The 22451-nt window shown below is 40.3% G+C and overlaps 1 protein-coding gene across 1 annotated transcript in view; it reads left to right on the forward strand.

Annotated features, from left to right (window-relative positions):
• MPP4 (MAGUK p55 scaffold protein 4) overlaps positions 1-22451 on the forward strand; it is a 35054-nt gene that overhangs the window by 9935 nt on the left and 2668 nt on the right. The window contains exons 8-19 of the mRNA XM_017655730.3: positions 1466-1537; positions 1979-2175; positions 4909-4973; positions 6875-6892; positions 10397-10435; positions 12299-12319; positions 14377-14391; positions 15471-15512; positions 17543-17713; positions 18961-19041; positions 20919-21012; positions 21407-21515. Of these exons, the coding sequence (XP_017511219.2) occupies positions 1466-1537; positions 1979-2175; positions 4909-4973; positions 6875-6892; positions 10397-10435; positions 12299-12319; positions 14377-14391; positions 15471-15512; positions 17543-17713; positions 18961-19041; positions 20919-21012; positions 21407-21515 (924 nt within the window). The remainder of the gene's footprint in view (positions 1-1465; positions 1538-1978; positions 2176-4908; positions 4974-6874; positions 6893-10396; positions 10436-12298; positions 12320-14376; positions 14392-15470; positions 15513-17542; positions 17714-18960; positions 19042-20918; positions 21013-21406; positions 21516-22451) is intronic.

The following is a 22451-nucleotide window of genomic DNA, read 5'->3' on the forward strand; positions in this document are numbered from 1 at the left end:
TGGGCCCGCCAGCCATGCTCTGGGCCCTGCCATGTGAGGCCTGTTTGGTCACTCTTGGCAGCTTCCTCTCTCCAGCCTCCCAGACTTTGTTTCTTTGCAGCTTATCCCCCCACCCCTGCCCCCAGAAGATCTGGCTGCTAAGAGACTTCCCTCCCCCAGCTGCTCCTCCGGTCTCAGGGACACTGCCAGCTTCCCCAGCCCAGGTCCCTCATCACCTGGGTTGTGCCATTGGAACCTGAGCCTGCAGTGGGCTGAGCGAGACTTTGGAGAAGAGTCTGAACCTGAGTAAACCACCACTTGCTCCCCTAGCATCCTACAGCTGAAATCCATTTAACATCTTCTTGAGGCAGCTTTGAGGCAGGCAAGAAGTCATGAGAGGGCAGCATGTAGGGAAGGGGCACCCTTATCCTGCCACTGTCCTTGGTGGTTGAAACTGGGATTTATGAGCTGATAATGCAAGCGTTTGGTCTCTTTTGGGCCCCCATTCCCACCCTTCAAACCATTGCCTGAGTCACAGTCCATTGCTGCATGCCCCAGCCCAGCTGCCTTTATCTGCCTACCCCGAGTGTGGACCCAAGGTCGATTACTGTATAGTAAATAGACAGTGGTTCTCAAACTGGGTGCTTAGGGGAATTCTATATTTTCATAGATGTGCCTCAGTGACTGAGAAAAGGGGTGGTATTATAAGGTGTATACCATGCACCTAATATTTTGCAAACCACTGCTCCAAATCACAGGCTAGATTCTATGTAGTGTACAAGATACTACAAAGGAAGCTTAAAAGTATCAAAGACAGAATGGTGCCACCTCAGCCCTTTTGGAGCCAGCTGTAGAGTTGGCAGGACAGTAGGACTGTAAAATTTCTGAGTGAGAACAAAAGTTATCACTCCTTTTAATCTTTGGCTCTCCAACGCCTGTCACAGAGTATGTGACTGGGGGATTCTTACCTCTCTACCAGGCTAAGAGGTTCTCTGTCTCCTCCAAATGTTTGAGGGCCTCCCATTCCCACCAATAGCTTGGAAGCTTGGCAGTCCCCCCAGAAGACTTGGGAGATGCTCTTGTTCCCCATCTGTCTGGGCTGCCTGGTGCAGAAACAATGTTTAGGAAATAATTACTGACTGAGATGTGAGGAGAGAGAGAAAGACCAAGAGCTCATCTGCTTCTCCAGGGCCCATGAGAAGACCGTGCTGGGTCAGATGGTCCTGCTGGCAGGGAGATGGAGGGTCCCTGGGAGAGGCCAGGGCTTGGCATGGGTTTTAGCAGACCAGCAAAGCAGAAGCAGAGCTAAATGGCTTCCTAACTTCCATCCCTGGGTGGTGATGTTTAGCTGTTGAACTCCTGTAAAAGTCCTTGTAGGGAATGTCACCATTAGATCCGGACTCATTGAACTATTGCTCCATCTGCTGATCCCAGTAACCCAGTGAACTCTGCAACTTGTCATTCTTCCCCCTTTGACATTTTCTAGGCCATGTCTCGTGGCACAATCATGTTCAAAGTGGTTCCAGTTTCTGACTCTCCTGTTAATAGCCAGAAGATGGTAAGAATTTACTGAGCCTTCATGCTTACACATTGTACATCCTCAATAACAAAAACAATGACTAAATGCTTTGTATTGCACTACTGTCCTTTATAATATGTTGAACAAATGTTCAACACCTCGTTGTGTATTTTTCATTGTGGAGGACGGGGAGGCAAGTGAGTTTAATGAATACAATAAAAAGAGATGGGGTGCTAAGAAGTTGAAAAGTAACATCACAAATAGTGAACATTTGAGCAAAAACTTCTCAGAGCTAAGAGATTCTATTCCCAAAGTCACATTTTTCATAGTTCAGCTTCAGTTCAAGAGGCAAGTTCTTCTCAGTGAGGATGGAGAGGAAAGATCAGAACAGCAGTGGTGGAGGGGTGGGAGAAATGGTTTTGTCTTGACAGCCCGTGGGCAAGGGTTCGTCTAATGGTGCCATTTTGTGTCTGCTGTCAGGTGTATGTTCGTGCCATGACTGAGTACTGGCCGCAGGAGGATCCTGCCATCCCCTGCATGGACGCTGGGTTGCCTTTCCAGAAGGGGGACATCCTGCAGATTGTGGACCAGAACGATGCCCTCTGGTGGCAGGCACGGAAAATCTCAGATCTCGGGGCTTGTGCTGGCCTAATCCCCTCTAACCACCTTCTGAAGAGGTAAGAAGAGTTATCATTCCTAGTCTGAGGACTAAGCCATCAGGAAATAAAATGTTTTCTCAGGCTTCTGTTATTGCAGTTAAGGTGAGAGAAAAAGAGACAAGCAGATGGAAAGCACACACACTAATTTATAAATCCAAATGTCAACTTGTCCATATACCCTAAGCGTCTTAAAATGCCAGGGGAACCAGAATAATCATATCAGCTAGAAAAGAGAGAAGCATTTGAGAAACTAGGTTAAACTTAAAAAGGTAGTTCTAACTTCCTCTATTCATCTTTCAAGGCTGAGTTAAAACCTCAGTTAACCTCAACCCACCACCCTCACCTTTGTGTTACTGAGGTTCAAGGGAGTGAATAAAGATAGAAAGAAGATAGGAAGAGGTTCAAGGCTCAGCCAATGTTAAAAGAACAAGAATCAGAAAAGGAAATAGTGAAAGAAATAGAGAAGGCTGACCAATGAGGCAGGATGAAGATCAAGACAGTATAGTGTCTTGATCAAATATGTCAGGTGCCACAGAGAGGACTGAGCATTAACCATTGGAATATGTGGTCATTGGTGATCTTGACAAAAGCAATTTCAGTGGAGGGGTGGGGCCCAAATCCTAGTAGAGTAGGATTTGAAGAAATAGATGATACTGAGCCCAGAAACTCTGTGATATTTTAGTTTAAAGCAGAGCAATGAAAAAATAGCCAGAGGAGATAGTGGAGTGGTATGAGAGAACTTTCTTAGGTGGGGTAAATAATGCTAGTGGGAATAATCCACTGAGAGAGAAGATTTTTATGATATAAGAAAAAGAGAACATAATTGCTATTATCAAAAAGAGAAGAGAAGATAATTGTTGTGTCTTTGAGCAGGCAGAAGGAGATGATCTAGTGTACAGGTAGAAGCTTTGGCCTCATACAGGATCATAGACAGTAATTGTAACAGCAGAGAGGTCAGAGTATGTGGGCACATTTGTGGGCAGGAGATAGAATATGAGCTTGTGGAAGTTCTGTCCAGCTGCTCTTATTTTCTCAGTGAAATAGGAAGCAATGTCATAAGCTGAGAGCAAGGGTAGGTAAGGAAGTATCTGGAAGGAGAGAGGAGAAGGGTTGAAAAGTTGCTATGAGAACAGGAGAGCACATGGATCAGGTAATATAGTATAATGAGTGTTAAGGGCTCACTTAAGGTAAAAGGTCATAAATTTAAAGTGATTCTGGTCAGCTTCCTATGGAGCCGGTCCAGATTAGACAGAATTGGACTTAACAGTGAGTCAGGAAAGAGCCAAGAGGGTGATTATAATAATGGGCCATGGCATTTAAGCTGTTATGGAGAGAAATGAGGGATTAAGGGCCAGCAGAAAAGAAGTAAGATCAGCAGAAAAGAAGTAGGTTCAGATCATTGGGGTTGGGAAGATAGGACGTGTTGGTAGAAGAAGGAATGCTGTAAACTGAGATTGCTGTTATTGGTGCTGAAAAGGTCCTAGGGTGTGACAGTGGGAGGCCGTGACTGAGGCAGAACAAAGGGAAGGTCATTAGAAGAGAGAAGAATGAAGGAACCGAGAGGCCAGGGTATTAGAAGGAGCATTTATACGCCTAATAGAATCATCAAAAATTACAACAGAACAGTGCTGAGAGCACAAGACTGAGCAGGAGTAATCTGGGGTTGGCTACTGGAAGAGTGGGGGGATGATGTTCAAAGTCGGGGGCTTCTAAGGAAGAGGGAAAACGGTCTGGAGAGGCCATGAGAAGCAGGGACAGAGACCTGGCCTCCCGGCCAGTGGAGTGAAGGCTGTGTGCAGTGGCAGACTGGCGCCAGCTGACAGGTGCATTGGCTGCTCCTCCTGCACATCCTCGCTGAGGTCAGGGTGGCAGCTTGAGCCCAGCTACAGTGAGAGTATCGATACTAGAGCCGTCCGCTCCCAGGGCTCCCCTTCCCCCAGGGCTGGCTTTCCAGCAGCACACCACAGGGAATGGGGGAGCAAATAGCCACTGCTTGAAAGGTGCAGGGGAGCAGTGACCTCACAGTGACCTGGGTTTTAGTTACACAACGTGGAGGGCTCCAAGTAGAGGCTGACGCCTGAGAGATTTTCCTGAAGATTTACTTGGAGTTCCAGAGGGTATGTGAAAAGGCCTCAGGGACAGGTAAGTAGTGGATGGAGCCTTTGGGGATTAATGTGCAGAGGATAAGGGGTGACAGCTCTGGGGGCTGTCACAAGAGGGATAAGGGCCTGATGAGATTAGTTCTTCCAGTCTCCAGGCAGGAAGCTGGGGAGGAGGCTCAGGTGAGTGTATTGCAGGGAACACATACAGCTGACAGGCTTAGTGGATTAGTGCACAAATCAAGGACAGTAGAAGGAACTGAAATTCGTGAGACTCTAAAGGGACTGTAAGGAGCATCAGCAGCCTGAGAAGGAGCCAGAACATGCTCTAAAAATTCTGAAGCCAGCCCAAGTAGACTAAAGTGTCAGAGAGGCGGGGAGGGCACTATGGGTCACTTGCTGAAGCTCTGTAGAAAACTCACATCAAATTTTCACTGTTAGTGTTGCTCTGAAAAAAATCCTGTGTGGCAGGAAAAAATGATGAAAAGGCTGTGTACTTGGAGAATGTATTTGACAATGCGTTTGGAGAAGATATCTCCCTTTTCACTTGGGTAGAGGCAGCAACATTCTAGGGAATACGGTCTCAGATTTATTTCACCTGGGTTGATCTGGATTAACTTTTTTTTCCAAATGGTGTGTTCTTTCTGCATAGGAAACAACGGGAGTTCTGGCGGACTCAGCCACACCAGCCTCACAGCCGCCTCAGATCAACCATCTGTGAGTGTGCTGATTCCTGCTCAGGGGGAAGCCTGCTCCCTCTCTCCCAGGGCAGGATCTTTAAATGTCCCCACTGCCCCAGATAACCTCCTGGCAGCTGTCGGCATCCTACCATAAATAGTCATTCCTTTGGACTGAGACGAGATTTCAGTTTATGAAAAGGCAAATGTTCTTGTGTTGGTGGCCTCCTCAGCACTCGCTGCTCCGAGATCCCAGCAGCTAGCACGTGCATTATACATGCACCCGCCAGCTAGGCCGCATGGCTGCACACAGGCCTTCATTTGGGTTCTAGTTAGGGGGATTAAATTTCACACCGTTCAGAAGCCCGATTAACATCTGTGTGTGGCTTTGATGAATAAACATAGGACTGAATTGTTACTTAATGAATGTAGTTTGTTTGCTAGACTGTGTTATTCAAATGGCAGTGGGAGGATGGCTGGGTAAAGGGTCCGTGGTGGCAAATGTTTGTACACTAGTTACTGCCTTAATAAAGCGGTTTGTTGCTTAGCAGAACCCCCTGGAACCTTCTATGCAAGGCTTCAGAAATGGCCCTGGGCAGGCCCCTGGAAAGGAGCTAAGGAAGGGATGGGGCACCAGGAGGACTGAGAGGGGCAAGGCAAGGAAACTAGAAGGGCGTTCAAGTAGACAGCAGGACCAGTGTCACAGATTTGCCCATGGCATATCCTCAGCCACTTTATTTCTCACTTCTCTAAGCTAAACAAATTTTACTCTTTCTCTTGAAAAGATATGATGACAACTACAGAGATATTTTTGAAAGAAGAAGACACTCATAAAAATTCTTTCACACTGATATTATTTTCATACTACTTTCCAGTTATGGATACATATTTTACATGCTTACAGTAACAGCTGCAATAACATGTCTTATCTTTTTTAAACTTAACTTTTTATCAGAAACATTTTTCATGATGTGATCTTCATAGTGACATCTTAGTTATTTCCCCTGTATATTGAAAAAGTTTGTTTGCCAAACTAGGTTGAAGTGCTTCTGTAATTCATTATCCTCATTCATTTCTCAAAGGCATATGGAGATGTTAATGAAACTTCTAATCAGTTTCTGATAGCCACTGGTTTATTTTTGTTTATGTAGCCCAAGTGTGATTTACTTTAGACTTTTGGAAAAGTCCCTCCTGGAAATAGTCTGCAGCCCCTCTTCTTTTCCACACAAATCTGTAAATCCAGGAACCCCAGGATTGGAGCCACTGACTTAAAGGGTCACTTCCCCCAGGGTTGTTTCTGATGGAGCATTTTCTAAACTATTAGATCATTTATTTCCTTTTTAACTGTTTTAGATGATACTGCAATAAGTATTATTTTGTATCTTCTGCTCTGCTAAAATGTTACCATAGGGAAAAAACATCTCAGGAGCAGGTTACTGAGTCATGAAGAACCAGCAATTTTATTAATCAAAAGTTATTAAAAAATTTGCAGACAGTTGTTCAAAAATTATTCACTGAAGTTGCACTTAACAGTTGTCATTCCTCTTTTTTTCTCTCCCTTCTTCCCTTCCTTTTTTTCTTTCCTGCCTGTTACAATTTGAGTTCTAAAATATGCTGAATTAAGTGCATTAATACAGAAATGAGTAGAATGCAACCGTTATGGAATTTACAGAGATGCAAGGGAATAGGATTTGCCAGAAGCAAGTGATCCTCATTTCCAACAAGGTTCATAAACATATCAGTTTCTATAGGATATTCAACTTTTTATCATTTTGTTATTCAATTTCCATAGAATTTCTAGGGAATAAATCCAGAATATTAAGTACTATAATTTTTGGCACTTTGCTCTTCTTATTGTAAGTAAATTAATCTAAGAAACTATAGCATAGACTATCTCTCACCCACTTCTCTCTTTCTGCTTCAATTGTTGTCTGTACCCAGCAATTTCGATGGACGAAGGTAAGAAGTAGTATCTGGGGAAGAAAACTTCATTTCCAAAGTCTCCTAGAAATTTCCTATAGTTTTCTGAATCAGTTTAATTCAGTTCAGCTTTTATTAAGCTCTTCCTATGTATCTAGTAGTATACTAGTCACTAATACCCTAATTTATAAGATGTCAGTCAAAAGAATGCATACACCATGTAGTTGTCCTAACATTGAGAGGAATGAAAGAAAAGATAAGAAATATTTATATGTAGCCCCAGAGTCTAACACAGCACATGGCAAGAACTTAATAACAGTTGTGAGCTGATCTGCTGTTTTATGTCAACTACTTTACACACATATATTAAAAATAATCATCTAAGGAAATTATGATTGTTCTCATTTTATGGATGAAAAGATTGAGGTTCAAAGAAGATAAGAACATTGTCAGACGTTGCAAGCATTGTAGTTTGGATTTAAGCTTCTGTCTGTTGAAGGGCCCTGCATCAAGGGCAAATGGGACCTCTCATTATTACTTGTGTCTTTCTTCTTGCCCAGACACCCAGATGACTCTTATAATGACACAGAGAGAGACAGAGAGATCTATCTTTTCCTCTTCTTATAAGGCCACCAGTTCATGTGGACTGGGGCCCCAACCATATGACCTCATTTAACCTTAATTACCTCTGTAAAGGCCCCATCTCCAAATACAGCCATACTGGTGGCTAGAGCTTCAACATATGAATTTGGGGGTGGGAGGGGAATACAAATCAGTCCGTAACAACCAGCCTTGCTGGTAGTATAAAATTGTTGATTTTGAGAGAGCAAAATCAGAGGCTCTCTTAGATCACTGAGTTCCAAGTTAGAAAACTCAAGGCTACTTGTGCCATTACTGGAGAATCAGTCATGTCCTCTGTAAAACCGAATGACAATTGTAGTTTTTATTTGCCTTTAAAATAAAAATCTTCTAGTTATATTCTAGGAACTAATGAATTCACTATTGTCACAAATTACTGATCTGGAAAATAATCTCTATCAAATGAATATAGGAATTGAATGACAGTGCCAAAAATCTCAGTTACCTGTTTATCTGTGCTCCAATATGTATAAAACAATATTTCATAAAATTTTTCATATTGCATGTTTTACTTAACAATTATTAATTAATGATATGGTCTTTAAGGTGTGATAAGTTTATTGTACTACTTTATAATATTAAAGACTGTTATACAGACTATAATTTACACTTTTGAACCTCCTATAAGACTAATGTATTAAACTACCATTTATTGACCACCTTGGGGAATTCTGGGCACTATGCCAGGCATAAGATATACAGTGCTGAAAGAAAAAAATTATATTTTTTCAGAACATACACTCAAATATTTTGAAATTAAAAGGAAAATTTAATTAAGAATAATTTATCAGTTACATACTATGTGCAAGATAACTGTATTAAGCTCTTAATGTAAAAATTAGCAAGAGAGTTTATGCTTTCAAAGAGCTGTCTCAGAGGGTAAATAAGGCAAACAACAAAATGATTCTATTACAAGATAGAGTAGATGTGCAGTGGCAGAGAGTCCAGGGTAGTTGAAGAAATGCTGTGTGGCTCATCACAGTGCAGGGAAAGGGAATGGCATAAGTAAAGGCACAAGGAAGAGCCAATGACATCTACTCTAACAAATATAAGGCATGTGAAGGAGAGGGTGGACAATCGCATTCAATGTTTGATTTGGGTTATGTTGTGGAGGGTTTTGAGTATTAGGATGAATGGTTTTAAAAGGTTTTTTTTTTTTTGGGAAAATTGGACAGTTACATGTAAGAGAATGAAACTAGATGACTGTCTTACCATACACAAAAGCAAACTCTGAATGGATTAAAGACCTACATGTAAAACATGAAACCATAAAACTCTTAGAAGAAAATACAGGCAAGAATCTCATGAACATCAGCATGAGAAATTTTTTTCTGACTACATCACCCCAGGAAAGGGAAACCAAAGCAAAAATAAACAAAGTGGGCCCACATCAAGCTAAAAAGCTTCTGTACAACAAAGGAAACCCTTAACAAAGCAAAAAAGCAACCTACCACATGGGAGAATATATTTACAAATGATATATCCACTAAGGTGTTAATACCAAAATATATAAAATAACTCATACAATTCAACTCCAAAAACCAAATAATCCAGTTAAAAAATGGTCAGAGGACCTGAATAGACATTTTTCTGAAGAAAATGTGGCTGACAGACACATGAAAAGATGCTCAGCAGCACTAATCATCAGGGAAATGCAATTCAAAATCACTATGAGGTATCACCTCACACCAGTCAGAGTGGTTACTATGCAAAAGACAAGAAATAAAAAGTGTTGGTGAGGATATGGAGAAAAGGGAACCCTCCCACACTCTTGGTGGGAATGTCACTTGGAAGCAGTATGGAGGTTCGTCAAAAAAAAACATAAATAGAAATACTGTACAACCCAGTAATTCCACTTCTGGGGATTTACCCAAAGAAAATAAAATCACTAATTCAAAAAGATACATGCACACCTATGTTCAATGCAACATTATTTGCAATAGCCAAAATATGGAAGCATCCCAAGTGCTCATCAATAGATGAATGTATAAAGAATACGTGGTACATTTACACAGTGAAATATTACACAGCCATAAAAAAGAAGGAAATCTTGCTATTTCCAACAATATGGATGGACCTTGAGGGTATCGTGCTAAGTGAAATAAGCCAGGCAGTGAAAGACAAATACCATATGATTTCACTTACATGTGGAATCTGAAAAACAAAACAAAAAAGAAATAGACCCATAAATATTGACAACAGACTGTTAGTTACCATAGGGAGGGGATGGGGGAATGGGTGGAATAGATGAAGGGGATAAAGAGGCACAAACTAAAAACTGTAAAATAAATTGGTTGTAAGAATGGTAGTACATCATAGAGAATATAACCAATGACACTGTGATATCTTGGTATGGTGATAGGGTGACTAGACTACACTTACTCTGGCAAGCAACTAATAATGTATATAATTGAGTCACTGTTGTACATCTGAAACCAACTTTATTCCAATAAAAAAATTAAAATGGAAGTTGTATTCTCTTATTCTTTTATATATATCCCAGCTAAAGGTAAAAATAGTAAGCATTTATTAAACACTTACCATATGCCTGAGCTTTTCATACATTATCTCACTTACTCCTATCCTATATGTTAGTTATTATTCCTATTCCCATTTATAGATAGAAAACTGAGGCTTAGAGGTAAACTAATTTGTCCAGCATTCAAAAACATATGCTTTTAAAACTTTAACCATTTTATGTTACATAGCCTTCCATACCATACATTTTCATTTAATATGTTGGAGTCCATATTAAATATGGATTACTCTCAGTGGTCAAGAGTTGTAAGAACAACATTATTAATTATAAGGTGGTCTTTTATGGACATAAGTCTATCCGTTGGGAATTTAGTTTGTGATACTAATACATTTTAAGGTCTATTTTTTCCTTTCTATCTCTCACAGAGGATGACATGAAGATTGATGAGAAATGTGTGGAAGCAGGTAACATTTCCTCTTGATAGATTTACCACCAGAAGAAATATGAAGTACTTCAGCTATAGATTTTCTGAAGCAGAGTTGGCCAAACAGGGCCACAGCTTTTCTTCTGGAAGAAATGTGTAAAGTTAATCCCCCACCTCATCCTTTTTCTGTGGATCTGTCACTTGCATGAGAAATACAGCTGTGGGAATGTCTTCAGGTTCCAAATCAACCTTCCAGAAAGTGTTCTAGAAAGCAGTATCATGGAAATCATCACAGGAACACATAGATGTTACATCAGTAACATTCAGGCGGAAATCTTGAAACCACCCTACTCTTTGTGAAACATGAAATATTGAGATATCAAATTTAAAAATGTACATATCTTGCTACTGTCTGATACCATCTTCTGATAGACTGTAGTAGAGGTAAGTAGTATTGGCTCCAAATTTTTGAGAAACCTGAAAACTTGTTTACATTTTATATGTAAAGTTATTTGTGAATTGGGAAAAGATTTTTCAAATTTCCTGACAGATCTAAGGTTGGTTCAAGAATCACTAGGGTTTTATTGGGAGACTAGTTGGAGAGTCTTTAGTCTAACAGGTGAATTTGTCTTGGCTTTATGGGTTAATCTAGTTTTTAGAAATTAAAGAATCATATGAAATCCTTCAATAGTGGGTATTTCAAAGATTCACATATTCTTCCCACAACAACTCCAGAATAATGTTGATACTATCTTTATTTTACCAAGTATACATTCTGTTGTTCAAACTCATTTCCATTCTATAATTTTAATTAAAAGTTTTTATTACATAATACATTCATATATTCCCAAATTCAGAAAACTACAAAGTATATTCTGTAAAAACTTCTTGTCTTTACTGGGTCCCCTACTCAGTTTTCTTTCTTGAGGCAATAATTGCTCTCCATTTCTTCCATATCCCTCCAGACATATTCAGTGCATATAAAAGCCATGATGTATATATTTTCTCCTCTCCTCCACCCTCATCCTCACGTTTTCTTTTTAAACACCTTTTATTTTTTAAAACCCTTTTTTATGGTGCAAGATACATACTGTTTTTATCCTGTTTTTTTTACTTAACATTATAGACCTTGGAGATAAATCCATCTTGGTACGATAAAGAGCCTTTTCTTATTTTTTTTGAAACAGTTAATTGGTTAAAAAAGTTATTGTGCATTTTTATAATAGCTTCTTGATAGACAACTGAGTTATGCCCAGTCTTTCCTATCATAAAAACAATGTTACAGTGAATGGCTTTTGAATGTAACATTTCACACGTGTGAGTATAACTCTGATGCAGCATTGTATGAGCCAAGGATGTGGGCCCTGGTAATGTTGCTTATGTATTTCAGATTGCTCTCCAAATAAATTCTAGTTTCTTAATCCTTAATATGTCTTCAAAACAGTAAAAAGAGTTGTCTTAACTGGTGAGAAAGTTGGTTTATATAAAATCTTTCCCAGTCGCCTAAACAAGCCTACCCAAACAAATCATTCATATACTCATTCTCCTTGCCAGTCCCCTGGCTTGTGAAACCGCAAATCTCAGACAGGGCACCTCCCACCTGTATCTGCAAGCCCTCTCACAGTAGATATGCAATATCTGACGATCTATTGGAGTTTTCTGCATCATTTCACATTTCCCTTCTCTCTGAGCCTCTTTTTTATTTTGTATGTTCTATTTTGTATTTTATTTATTTTTTTTGAAGCTCCTGCAGCATCCCTACATACCATCATAGCCCAACTGCTTAATATCATATATCTCATTGAAGGCTTACTTAGAGTCAGGGGATTAGATTGTTAAAATATCGACTTAGTATTGTACTATAATGACACTTCCGGTTTTTTGCCTCCATGGGAAACCATAGATGAAGAAACATTTGAATCTGGTAAGTAGAAGATGAGTATTTGATACTGACTTTTAAAAGTGTATTACAAATTTTGTTATAATTTAAATACATATTTAGGAATATGATGCAATAATTGTTTCAATATCTCAGCAGTACAGTTAAGATATTGTAAACTTCACCTTAACTAGTGCTTCTCATTAAGGACATTTTGGGATTCTGTAGGGACATTTTTTTATTGTTACACTGATGGTGGCACTACTGGCCCTCCATTGGTGGGAATGAGAAATTCTGTATGCCCTGCAGTGTGAGACTACCCTGCAGTAGCTTTTCAATGTCCTGCTGGGCAAAATGTATTACAAAAATAATATCAATGAGTAGTTCTTTAATACACAATAGTGATGTAAGTTTTCGCAAGACAAAACAAAAAGACCAATGGTTTAGAGGACAGTCATTATGGAGAGAGACATTTTAACAGAATAAAGGCATTGCCCTGCAATTATTGAATAATTGATTCCACACATTTTGTCTACTCCACACTGGAATAAACTACTCTGGTAAATAAACTGGAAAGTGAGTTGTCTATTCCAAACCAATTATTTTCTTTTTCTTTAATATGTTATTCGTTATTAATGACACATAACATAAGAGTAGAGATCGCAACAAATGTGGGTTATAAAAACAATGGCATTGAGACAGATGGAGTTGAAATTACTCCCCTAAATTATCTATTTACCATTTACAATGTTTCAAAACTTCCTATTTTCAGTAAGATAGTTGGCCTGTTGGGGGTATCTACACTTGACTCAATGTTTGGGACTGGTTTAGCTTTTAATTCCTCTGGGTTATAGTCATCCGTCTTTGCTTTGGTCAACTCACAATTTCACTGGACAACACTCAGCATGCTAAAGCTGGGGCTGGGGCTCAAGTATCTGTGGCACCTGTGAGAGGACAGGCGGTGTTGTGAAGTAGTTAAGGCCAAGGACGGGAGCCAAGCTGTCCAAGTACGATTCCTGGTCCACTCCTCACTAACTGGGTCCTCTGCTACTTCACCTTTCTGCCCTTCAGTTGCCCCACATCTAAAGTAGGAAAATTATTTATATAGGTAGTGTGCTTAGAATGTAAGTGCTTCTTGAATGTTAAGCTAGTATTATTGTGAAATCTTGTTCCCAAAGGGCATTTTAGCTGTTCTCTAATAACAGCACCACAGAGGAAAGCAGGATGCTGCCTTTAGTCACTCCCCTTTAGTGAAGCACCCCTTCAGGACTCACCTTAGTTTAAAGAGTGAGAACTCCAAGTATATTCCAAACCTGGCTCACTTAGGAGCTCAGTTAAGGAGCACTTAACACCAAACAAGTAAACAGCTCTGGATGTTCATTCATGATGCTTTATTCTGTTACTTAGAGAACTTAATGGGCAGTTAAATTTCCTCAGTTTTGGTCTCAAGTCTTCTCTGAAGTCTCATGTGACCTTCTTGAATTTCTCTGGGAGGTAGTGGTGTAGCCTAATTCGGAATGCCATTCAAAAAAACCAACAGGAAAGATGATTGTTTCAAGATGTCTAGAAAACAAAGAAAACAGTATGCTTTGTGTTCAGTTCCACCTGTCTTTAAGGGGCCAGCTGGAGATGGAAATGTGTGACAGGACCCAGGGAGGGGTAAGGAGTGCAGACCTCAGCCCAGAAGCTGCTGCCTGCCTGCCCCAGTGCCCCTCCCACCATGCCCTCCTCCTCCTGGGCCTTCAGCAACATGGCCTCTGGCAGAGGAGAAAGGAGGCTCAAGTCTGTTGCGTTCATATCATTTCTTTCAGGCCTCAGTTTGTGCCAACTAAGTAGGGAGGAGTGTGCAGGGATAAAAAAGCCTTCAGGCAGTCTAGATAAGCAACTTGCAGAGAAACTTACTGTCCTCTGAGTTGTAGTCAGATCCGATGAGTTTCTGAGTCCCAGCTGTGGGCCTTGTCAGGTCTTACCCCGGTTACAACTTTCTGTGAGGGTGATATCAATGCCTTACTTTTGTCATTTGTCTTTATTTGATAGCCAACTTGATCTTCTTAAAGGCTTAACTTTTTCATGTCTGTTTCTTCACTTACCCAAATATCCAGAGGAACTTTCAGAAGGTAATTGTTCATTTTTAGTTCCCGAGTAAGTCAAATAGAGCTATATTTAAGATCCTTCAGTGCCTCAGTGTGAATGCTTGACAGGATACATTTTAAGGTACATATTTTAAGAGTGAAATCAATAATGAGATACTAAGTTTGATAGAAAATAATTAAAAATGAACAATGAAAGTAGTTAAGCTTTATGAATAGATCCCTAAGTCAACATGTCCTTTTAAACTAATTGACATGGTTTCATTAGAAAAATGTGCTTATTTACCAGAAGATGAAATTAGTATTGATATGTTTTCTTTATATTTTAAAATGTGTTTTAAAAAAAAGTTAAGAAAAAAAGGCTGTATATGTCAGTTCATTCAATGAACAAATGTTTTTCATGTAGTATTTTAATAATCAGAACAGAGTTGTTGAAGTGAAAAGGAATGTAGATCAGTAAAAAGTAATTTGGAAATGATATTTTTATAACTTTTCTCCTGGAGTTTATAACAGCTTTTCTGAGACCCCAGTGAAAGCAGAGACAAGAGTTTAAACAAGCTCTAAGCTCTAAATGTTTCAGACCTGCTGGACACAATTTTTCTCACTTTTGCTCTCAGATTCCTGGACAGTCAGAAATAATTTGCAGTCATAGAGCAAAACACTAATTTTATACAGAATAACCCATTTTATAAGGGAGAAAATAAAACATCTCTAACCAAGAAATTAATTATAGGATCTGCAGAGCACCCTATCTATAAGTTAAAGCCAGAGCCAGTATATCTATTTCCTTCTTAAAAATCAGTTTTCTTTGGGCATGGTAAAAATAACCATATACCTAACTTTATGTTTTCACTATGACTCAATATCTTTCTTATAACTTCAGTGGATTGCTAAAATTCTGCAGCATGTTTCTGTATAGTTCATTGCATGTGATAGGAAGGAAAGTACTAGGACATTCTTCAATAAGCCACTCAAGGATAAATTCAGTTGTGCTGCCATCTACTGAAATAGTGTCACTTGAAGATCTGAAGATAATTTCATGCATCTATTCTAAGTAAATTTTTCCTCCTCCATGTATTCTGTTTCTGCCATTCTCTGTGTTTCAGACAAGGAGGAATTTGTTGGCTATGGTCAGAAGTTCTTTATCGGTAGGTGATGATTAATAACAGGTGAGTCTTAGCTAAGTTATATTGCTAGATTATATCAGCCTGACACTGTTGTGAAAGCTTCTTTCGTTTCTAAACTTGTTACTTGTTCTGATTTCCCTCTATCTTACATTTATTTATTTATTTATTTTGTTCAATACTTTGATGTACTGATCATCTGGTTTCCACCAGCTACTTCTTTCTTATTCATAAAACACATCTTTTGTTTTCTTTCAGACTCTTCCATAACATACTTATCTTATTCTAAAGAGACCAATTCTCTGACTTAGTTTTTATGGCCACATTTCCATGATCTGTTAACTGGGCAGAGCTTTCTGAGGGACCAGGCAACACTCATTAACAACCACACCAGGCTTCCTCCTCCATGAGACAATGGGAGAACAGCAGGGCCACAGGCTCTGTAAAGTAGAATGTGGGTTCCCAGGCCTGGATGCACCCTGGAATCACTGAAGGAGATTTTAGAAAACGTGGAACCACCTTTCTGCATCACTTCCAGAATGATTCAGCTCCAAAGCCATTAAGCAGGCTGAACACAGTAGGCATCTGCAGAAAGGTGGGGAAGAAGCATCCTAGGTGGGGTGTCAGAGTCGGAGCAGGTTGAGGAGGGCCCCTCCGCAGGGGATGACGGTGGCCAGATGCACTTAGGTTGTCAGAGCCAGAGTGAAGTGAGATGGGCAGCTGACATCACTGGGCTCTGCGATGCCACATACTCTGCAAAGATGGCCTCCGTCTAGCTCAGGCTCTAACACTTTCTGCCAGGCTGCAGATACTGCTCATTTGCCGATCCTGTACAGGTGCTCTTGATTGGTACAGAAAGTAAATGTACTGACGATAAGAGCCAGGTTTCTCACTGTTATGGAAAGGGGTGGGTGCGTGTGTAGCTAGAATTAATCCTGTAATGTTGAACTAACACAGTGTAGGTGTTGGTGTGAACTCACGGTTTTCAACATATAGAGATACAGATATAGATGTAAGTGTGTGTGTGTTTATATATGCACACTCAGTCCCTAGCCATATCTACTAAGTAGACTTGGGAACAGCTCAAAAAATACCAGAAAACCCTGTGATTCTGTAGGCAGATTAAGCAGGATTCAAGGAGTTTGGAAATCACAACTAAGATGTCCAACTCTGGGGATCACACAGTTGTGATCAACCGCCAGCCTGCCTGTGTCTTAGTGTATCCATCTAAAAAATGTGAGTCATCAGCTGGCTCTGCTGTTTCCACCTGGCTTGAGCCACTATCCTCCCTCATCTGGGTCACTGCGGTAGCCCCTGCACCTGCACTTAGTGTCCCTCAGTTTACATCCTCCCCACAGCAACCAGAGGAAGTCTCCAGAAACTTATATCATGTTCCACACGTCTCCCAATGACACCCCATCCCACGCTGACCCCAACCCCACACTTTGCTGAGCCCCTGTGGGGCCCCTCCCACTGCCTCTCCAACCCCATCTCCTACACCCTCCCTACCGCTTGCTACCCAACAGCTGCTCCGCCGCCTGCCCTTCCACAGACCCTCCAAGCACCCTCCTTTCTCTTCACCTTTGCTGTTGCTGTTCCCTCAGCCTGGGTTGCTTCTCCCCCAGATGCCTCCTCACCTGACCCCATGACTTCATTCAGACATCTGCTCATCATCACTTTTCAGAGACACTTCAAGTGAGCTGCCCACCTGAAGAAGCTTCCCTGTCACTCCGTACACTAACCCTTCCTCTACGCACGTATTTTTGTCTCTCCTCCTCCCTAAAATGCAAATTTCACGCGGAAATCGGCTTGATTTCGTTGATCAGTACATCCCCGGCATCTGATACTATGTCCCGCGCACAGTGGGCGCCGGGTACAACTTAGCGGTCACAGAAGGGGGGTTTGGTAATTTTTCCTTCATATTGCTTCCTATTTTCTCCCTTCAGAGACATAACGGTACTAATTAGCATCTTGTCAGCACAGTCACGCACGCTCCGTCAAGCCTAAAGTGAGAAGTAATGTCTCCCGCCCTGGCTCTTGCGTTCCCTCCCCAGCGGGCTTCCGCCGCAGCATGCGCCTCTGTCGCCGGAGGGCCCACCTCAGCCGGCCGCGCGCCAGTGTGTCCTGCGCCCCCAGCGGCGGCGGTGCCCCGCGCGCCCCTTACGAGGAGGTGGTGAGCTACCAGCGCCGCCCTTCGGACAAGCACCGCCTCGTAGTGCTCGTGGGTGCGTCCCTGCGGGCAGTGTCCCTCCTCGTGCGCGGTGACGATTTCCTTCTAGATTCGATAGTTGTGCGTTGGGAGTAGTGGTAAAAGTAGAACTCTTCAGCAGGAGTCCCCATATGAAGGCCTTAAAAAAAAGCCTGTTTTATATGTGTATGTTTATTTAAAAAGCTGTTGTATCATGCTTTTATTGCCTGCAGTTAAATGCGGTGCGCCATGGTGTATATGGCTGTGGTGTATTATGATGAGGTTATGACAGATTGTGTGTGTGTGTGTGTGTGTGTGTGTGTTTAGAGTTTGTTCTGTAAGCAGAGATGAAATCCAATCCCCCATATTGGATCATTAGTCTGTATTAGAAATAAAAATCCTCAAGACCCATTTTCCTAAGAAATTTGTAACCATCTCTTTTAGAAAAGTGTCTAAAAATCTTCTGGACTGTATCTTTGGTACTAAAGAACAAGGCAGATAGTGCTACGGTGACCTGCTTTGGGGACCAAGATCTCTGCAAAGCTCGTCCCTGCAGCTGTAATGACTTACCTCTGACTGCCATCTTCTTGTGTATTCCAGTTGTGATCAGGGGCTCAGGCCCCCGCAGAACAGTACAATATGCCTTACAGCCAGGACCAGCTACCAGGACCATAATTTGCAGGGCCCGGTGAAAAATGAATAACTTGCTTCCTTCAAGTTAGAAAGTGCCTCTTGTTAGAAAGTGATTAAGATTAAGACTTCAAGGTGGCAAAAGAAGAGCATTCAACCTAGCATGGTATCCTAAGCATGGACTCCATGTAACTGAATGTCAGGCCCGCCTCTGTTGCACGTGGGGGGGGTGACTCAAGAAATGTGCTCCTGACTTCTACGAGTCACAAGACCTGCAAGGGTGGCGGCTGATTTCTGGGCTGTGACATGATAGAAACTTCATTTGAAAAAGAAAGCCAGGGTGTCTCAGATTATCTGAAACGAGGCCAGAGAATGCTCACAGTGTCCAAGATGAGATAGATTGTGGGGGTAACAGTTTACTGCAATTCCCTAGCTCATTTATGAATGTTGAAGAAGTATGGGTTATTCTCTGGGCAACCAGGAAAATTCCTAAGAGTTTTCTGTAGTTCCAATTTGTAGGAAGAGAAGCAATATAATTTCCCTAAAAACGTTTGCTCCCAAGTTCCTTCAATAGAAGGACTGAAAGGATGATTGCACCACAAAATTCTATTTGTACACGTCTAATGACTTCTGTATGTGACTTTTCATGTTTAGGACCTTCTGGTGTTGGAGTAAATGAACTGAGGAGACAACTCATTGAACTTAATCCTAACTGCTTTCAAAGTGCTGTGCCACGTATGTTTAGTTTTTCTTTCATAGCAGTTCATGTTCTGGTAAAATTTTTTGTGCCTTTGCAGACACACTGATCTCACTTATGTCATACCATCTCTGTTGTAAAAACATAAGACACAAGGGATAGTCCTTCATATTTATAACTATATTTCTCTTAATAGAGGGAACTGATTTCCTGGCATCTAGCTAGCTAGGTTTTTAAAAGGTGACCTTTTTCTATTTCTTAATGATAGTTCCTTTCAGGAAAGCTAGTATTTATGAATATAAAACTCATATTTATAACAGCTAACATTCATTCAGTACTTACCATCTTCCCAGCACTGTGCTTGGCTCTTCAAATGCCATATCTCTCTTTTTTAATTAAAAAATTTTAATATATGCACAAATAATTTTATATGAATCTGTGAGTAGAAATAAATCTATGGTAGGATGAATGTGTAGGTGCTTCCTGTTGTCAAGGCAAGAGACAGAAACTTAGGGAAACCCCTGAAAGTCCGACCTTGAGTTACGTATGAATTCACAGACTTTATCCTACACGTAAAATATAGTCCAGTAGAAGCCAAGGAGAAGGGGTCAGTTTAGGTTTATGTTAACATAATTTGCTATGACCTGAGTGTTAGTGTTTTACTGCAATTTTTTTTAGTACAAAGCTATAGAAGTAGCCTAACTGTAGGCACTCTAAGGATCTGTAGAGAGGCTTGTATAATGAAAAAAACAAAAATGACCCCCAGATGACATTTGCTTTTTGAGCCTCTTGAATGTTCACAACTCCTTTTATTATTTATGGCCTGTTTCAAGCTCTTACTTGGTCATGTCCATGTAATGATATCATCAGGCATTGACCTATTTCATCCTCAGACTTTGTGAGATGCAAATGCACAAACTTTTTATGAATAAGGGGAATTTGTTGTAATGCAGTTTAAGGGACTAGTAGCTTTCCAGTATACAGTACATGGGACACAGGTTGGAACTCTGTCTTATTCATCTTTGTGTTCTAAGAACCTAATATGATAGCTGGAACATAGGCCCTCAGTACACATTAGTTGAATAAATGAGTGAGCAAACAATGAATCACTTTTAGGTATACAGTGAAGTCCTATGTTCTAAACCAGGTGCTATTTAAATTGAAGAATCTGTAATCAACATGGTCATATCAAAGAACTGGGCTGAACCCAGACTCCATGAATCTTCTCTTCTGGAGATTTCTAAAACTAATCAACCATCTCACTTGGATATTAATGTATCTAGGCAAGAACACAGACTGTCATGAGCTTTCTCCATTTAAAATCTGAGACACTCCTGTGTGGTAGAAAATGTTAGTCCAGGAGGAGTCAGAATGCCTCAGTTGTTGTTGTCAACTTGGCTTTTCATTAGTCTGATGTACATGAGCGAGTCAGTTATTCTCTAAAGTTTTTAGTTACTTATCAGTAAACTACGGGTAATGATATTTCACCTAGCTATGGGTGTAAAGGATGACATGAGATCTCTGGAAGTGTACTATCCAAACATAAGATATTGCTGGAATTGCTCCCCAGAGTCCTTTAGGAATCTTAGGGCTCACTCATAATTCACTAGTGCCTGTTTTGAAGTAAGAGTGAGTGTTCCCTTAGGGCCTCACTATCTAATTTAATAGCTAATTCATTCTTGTCCACACCAGGAGTATTTAATAAAGGTTTAGAATTAACTGATTTTTTATATGAGAACTTCTACTTCCTTTCTCACCAATTCAGACTTCCTCTTCTTGGTTCTAGCATTTTATTTACTTATCTGTTTACTCAGTTATTTATTTTGATTGGACATTTTTAACTAAATGCATATTGTAATAAATCAAAACATTTGAAGAGTCTAAAACCTTTTCAAAAATTCCATTTTTTTGATAGACACTACTCGTTCCAAAAAGAGTTATGAAATGGATGGGCGTGAGTATCACTATGTGTCAAAGGAAACATTTGAAAGCCTCATGTACAGTCACAGGTAAGCTAGACAGGTAATCAGAATTTGATTCTCAACCCTGGTTGTTTTACATTCCAAATAGATTCCCTATTTTTATGCATTATTCAAAGCTTCTTGGCGTAATTACTCTTGTTTCTGAAGAGTTAAGCAAGGAAATGTAAATTGATATACTGATACACCAACTTGTTGGGTTCAAAGAGGGAGAGGAATAGCGTTACAGATTTTAGAGAATTTGGAGTAGTTAAGTCCTAGATCTCCTAATGTTTTTTTCTCCTGTCAAATATCCACTAATTGTTTCAGTGCTAGCAAAGTCCACAAATCTAGATTCTATTTTGCTGGAGTTTATCTTCATGCTACTGCTCCTAATATTTTATTTGTAGAAAGAGCTCTTCTTTTCCTTGTGCCACCCTTGCAGGATGCTCGAGTATGGTGAGTACAAAGGCCACTTGTATGGCACCAGTGTGGATGCTGTTAAAGCCGTCCTTGATGAAGGAAAGATCTGTGTCATGGACTTAGAGCCTCAGGTGGGTCTGTGGTGTAATATTTATAATTTCTCCAAAGTAATGAGTGAATGTCATCTATTTTGTGTACATGCTGTAGGTGGTAGTTGAGATATTTCACTTAAAGTTAGCACTTTAAGGATAAGACTACCTACCACCATACCTAAGGGCCAGAATCTTACACAAGGGATCAATTGCCAATATCTTATCTTTCAGTAGGGAGGGAGAATTGCTTCTTAGACACAAAAACAGAACTGACAGCATGGCCATAAAGAAAAATTAGAATCCTGTTTTTACCTTAATCCCAAAGGCATCATGGCAACTTGTGGAGGGACTAAGATGTTGCTTTATACAAGAGGTGAGGAGAAACCTCACTATAGATGCTGTCTTATCTACAGCTACCTCCATGAGACGATATGAAGCACGAGTAAGTTAAAGTAAGATAAAGAACATACAATGTGTAGCTCCAGTTTTTATGATACTTGTATTTTCTTTGTGTTTACAGCAGTTATTTTAAAATATACCATGTGTGCTAAAGAGGATCAAAACAAGATATTTGTTCTTACTTGGGTCAAAACTGGTAGTCAGTGTGAAGATGTCAGTAGTATCCAAGTGAGATAGTAAGAAGAAACGGAAGTGAGGGTGAAATCTGACCTAATCTTTTATCCTTGTTTTTATCCTTTGTTTTTATCCTTGTCTTGTGAGATTATGTATAGAATCCTGTTGTCAGATTTCGGTAAGGGTGTCATGGCTAGTAAGAGTAAGAGACAGGATTTGAACTGAATTTTGATTCTAGAGCCTCCATCTCTTCATTATTAGAGGTTTTTTTTTTTTTAGAGATGAGGACTTGAGGGCACTTGAGAATACAGTCTGGCTAAAAATAATTGCTTGTTTTGGTCTTAGAAATTTTGAGAACATTCATGTTGACTCTAAAAACTAAGACTTCTGTTTTTAAATGTG

This window comes from Manis javanica, chromosome 12, assembly GCF_040802235.1.
Source record: "Manis javanica isolate MJ-LG chromosome 12, MJ_LKY, whole genome shotgun sequence".
Lineage (NCBI taxonomy): Eukaryota > Metazoa > Chordata > Mammalia > Pholidota > Manidae > Manis > Manis javanica.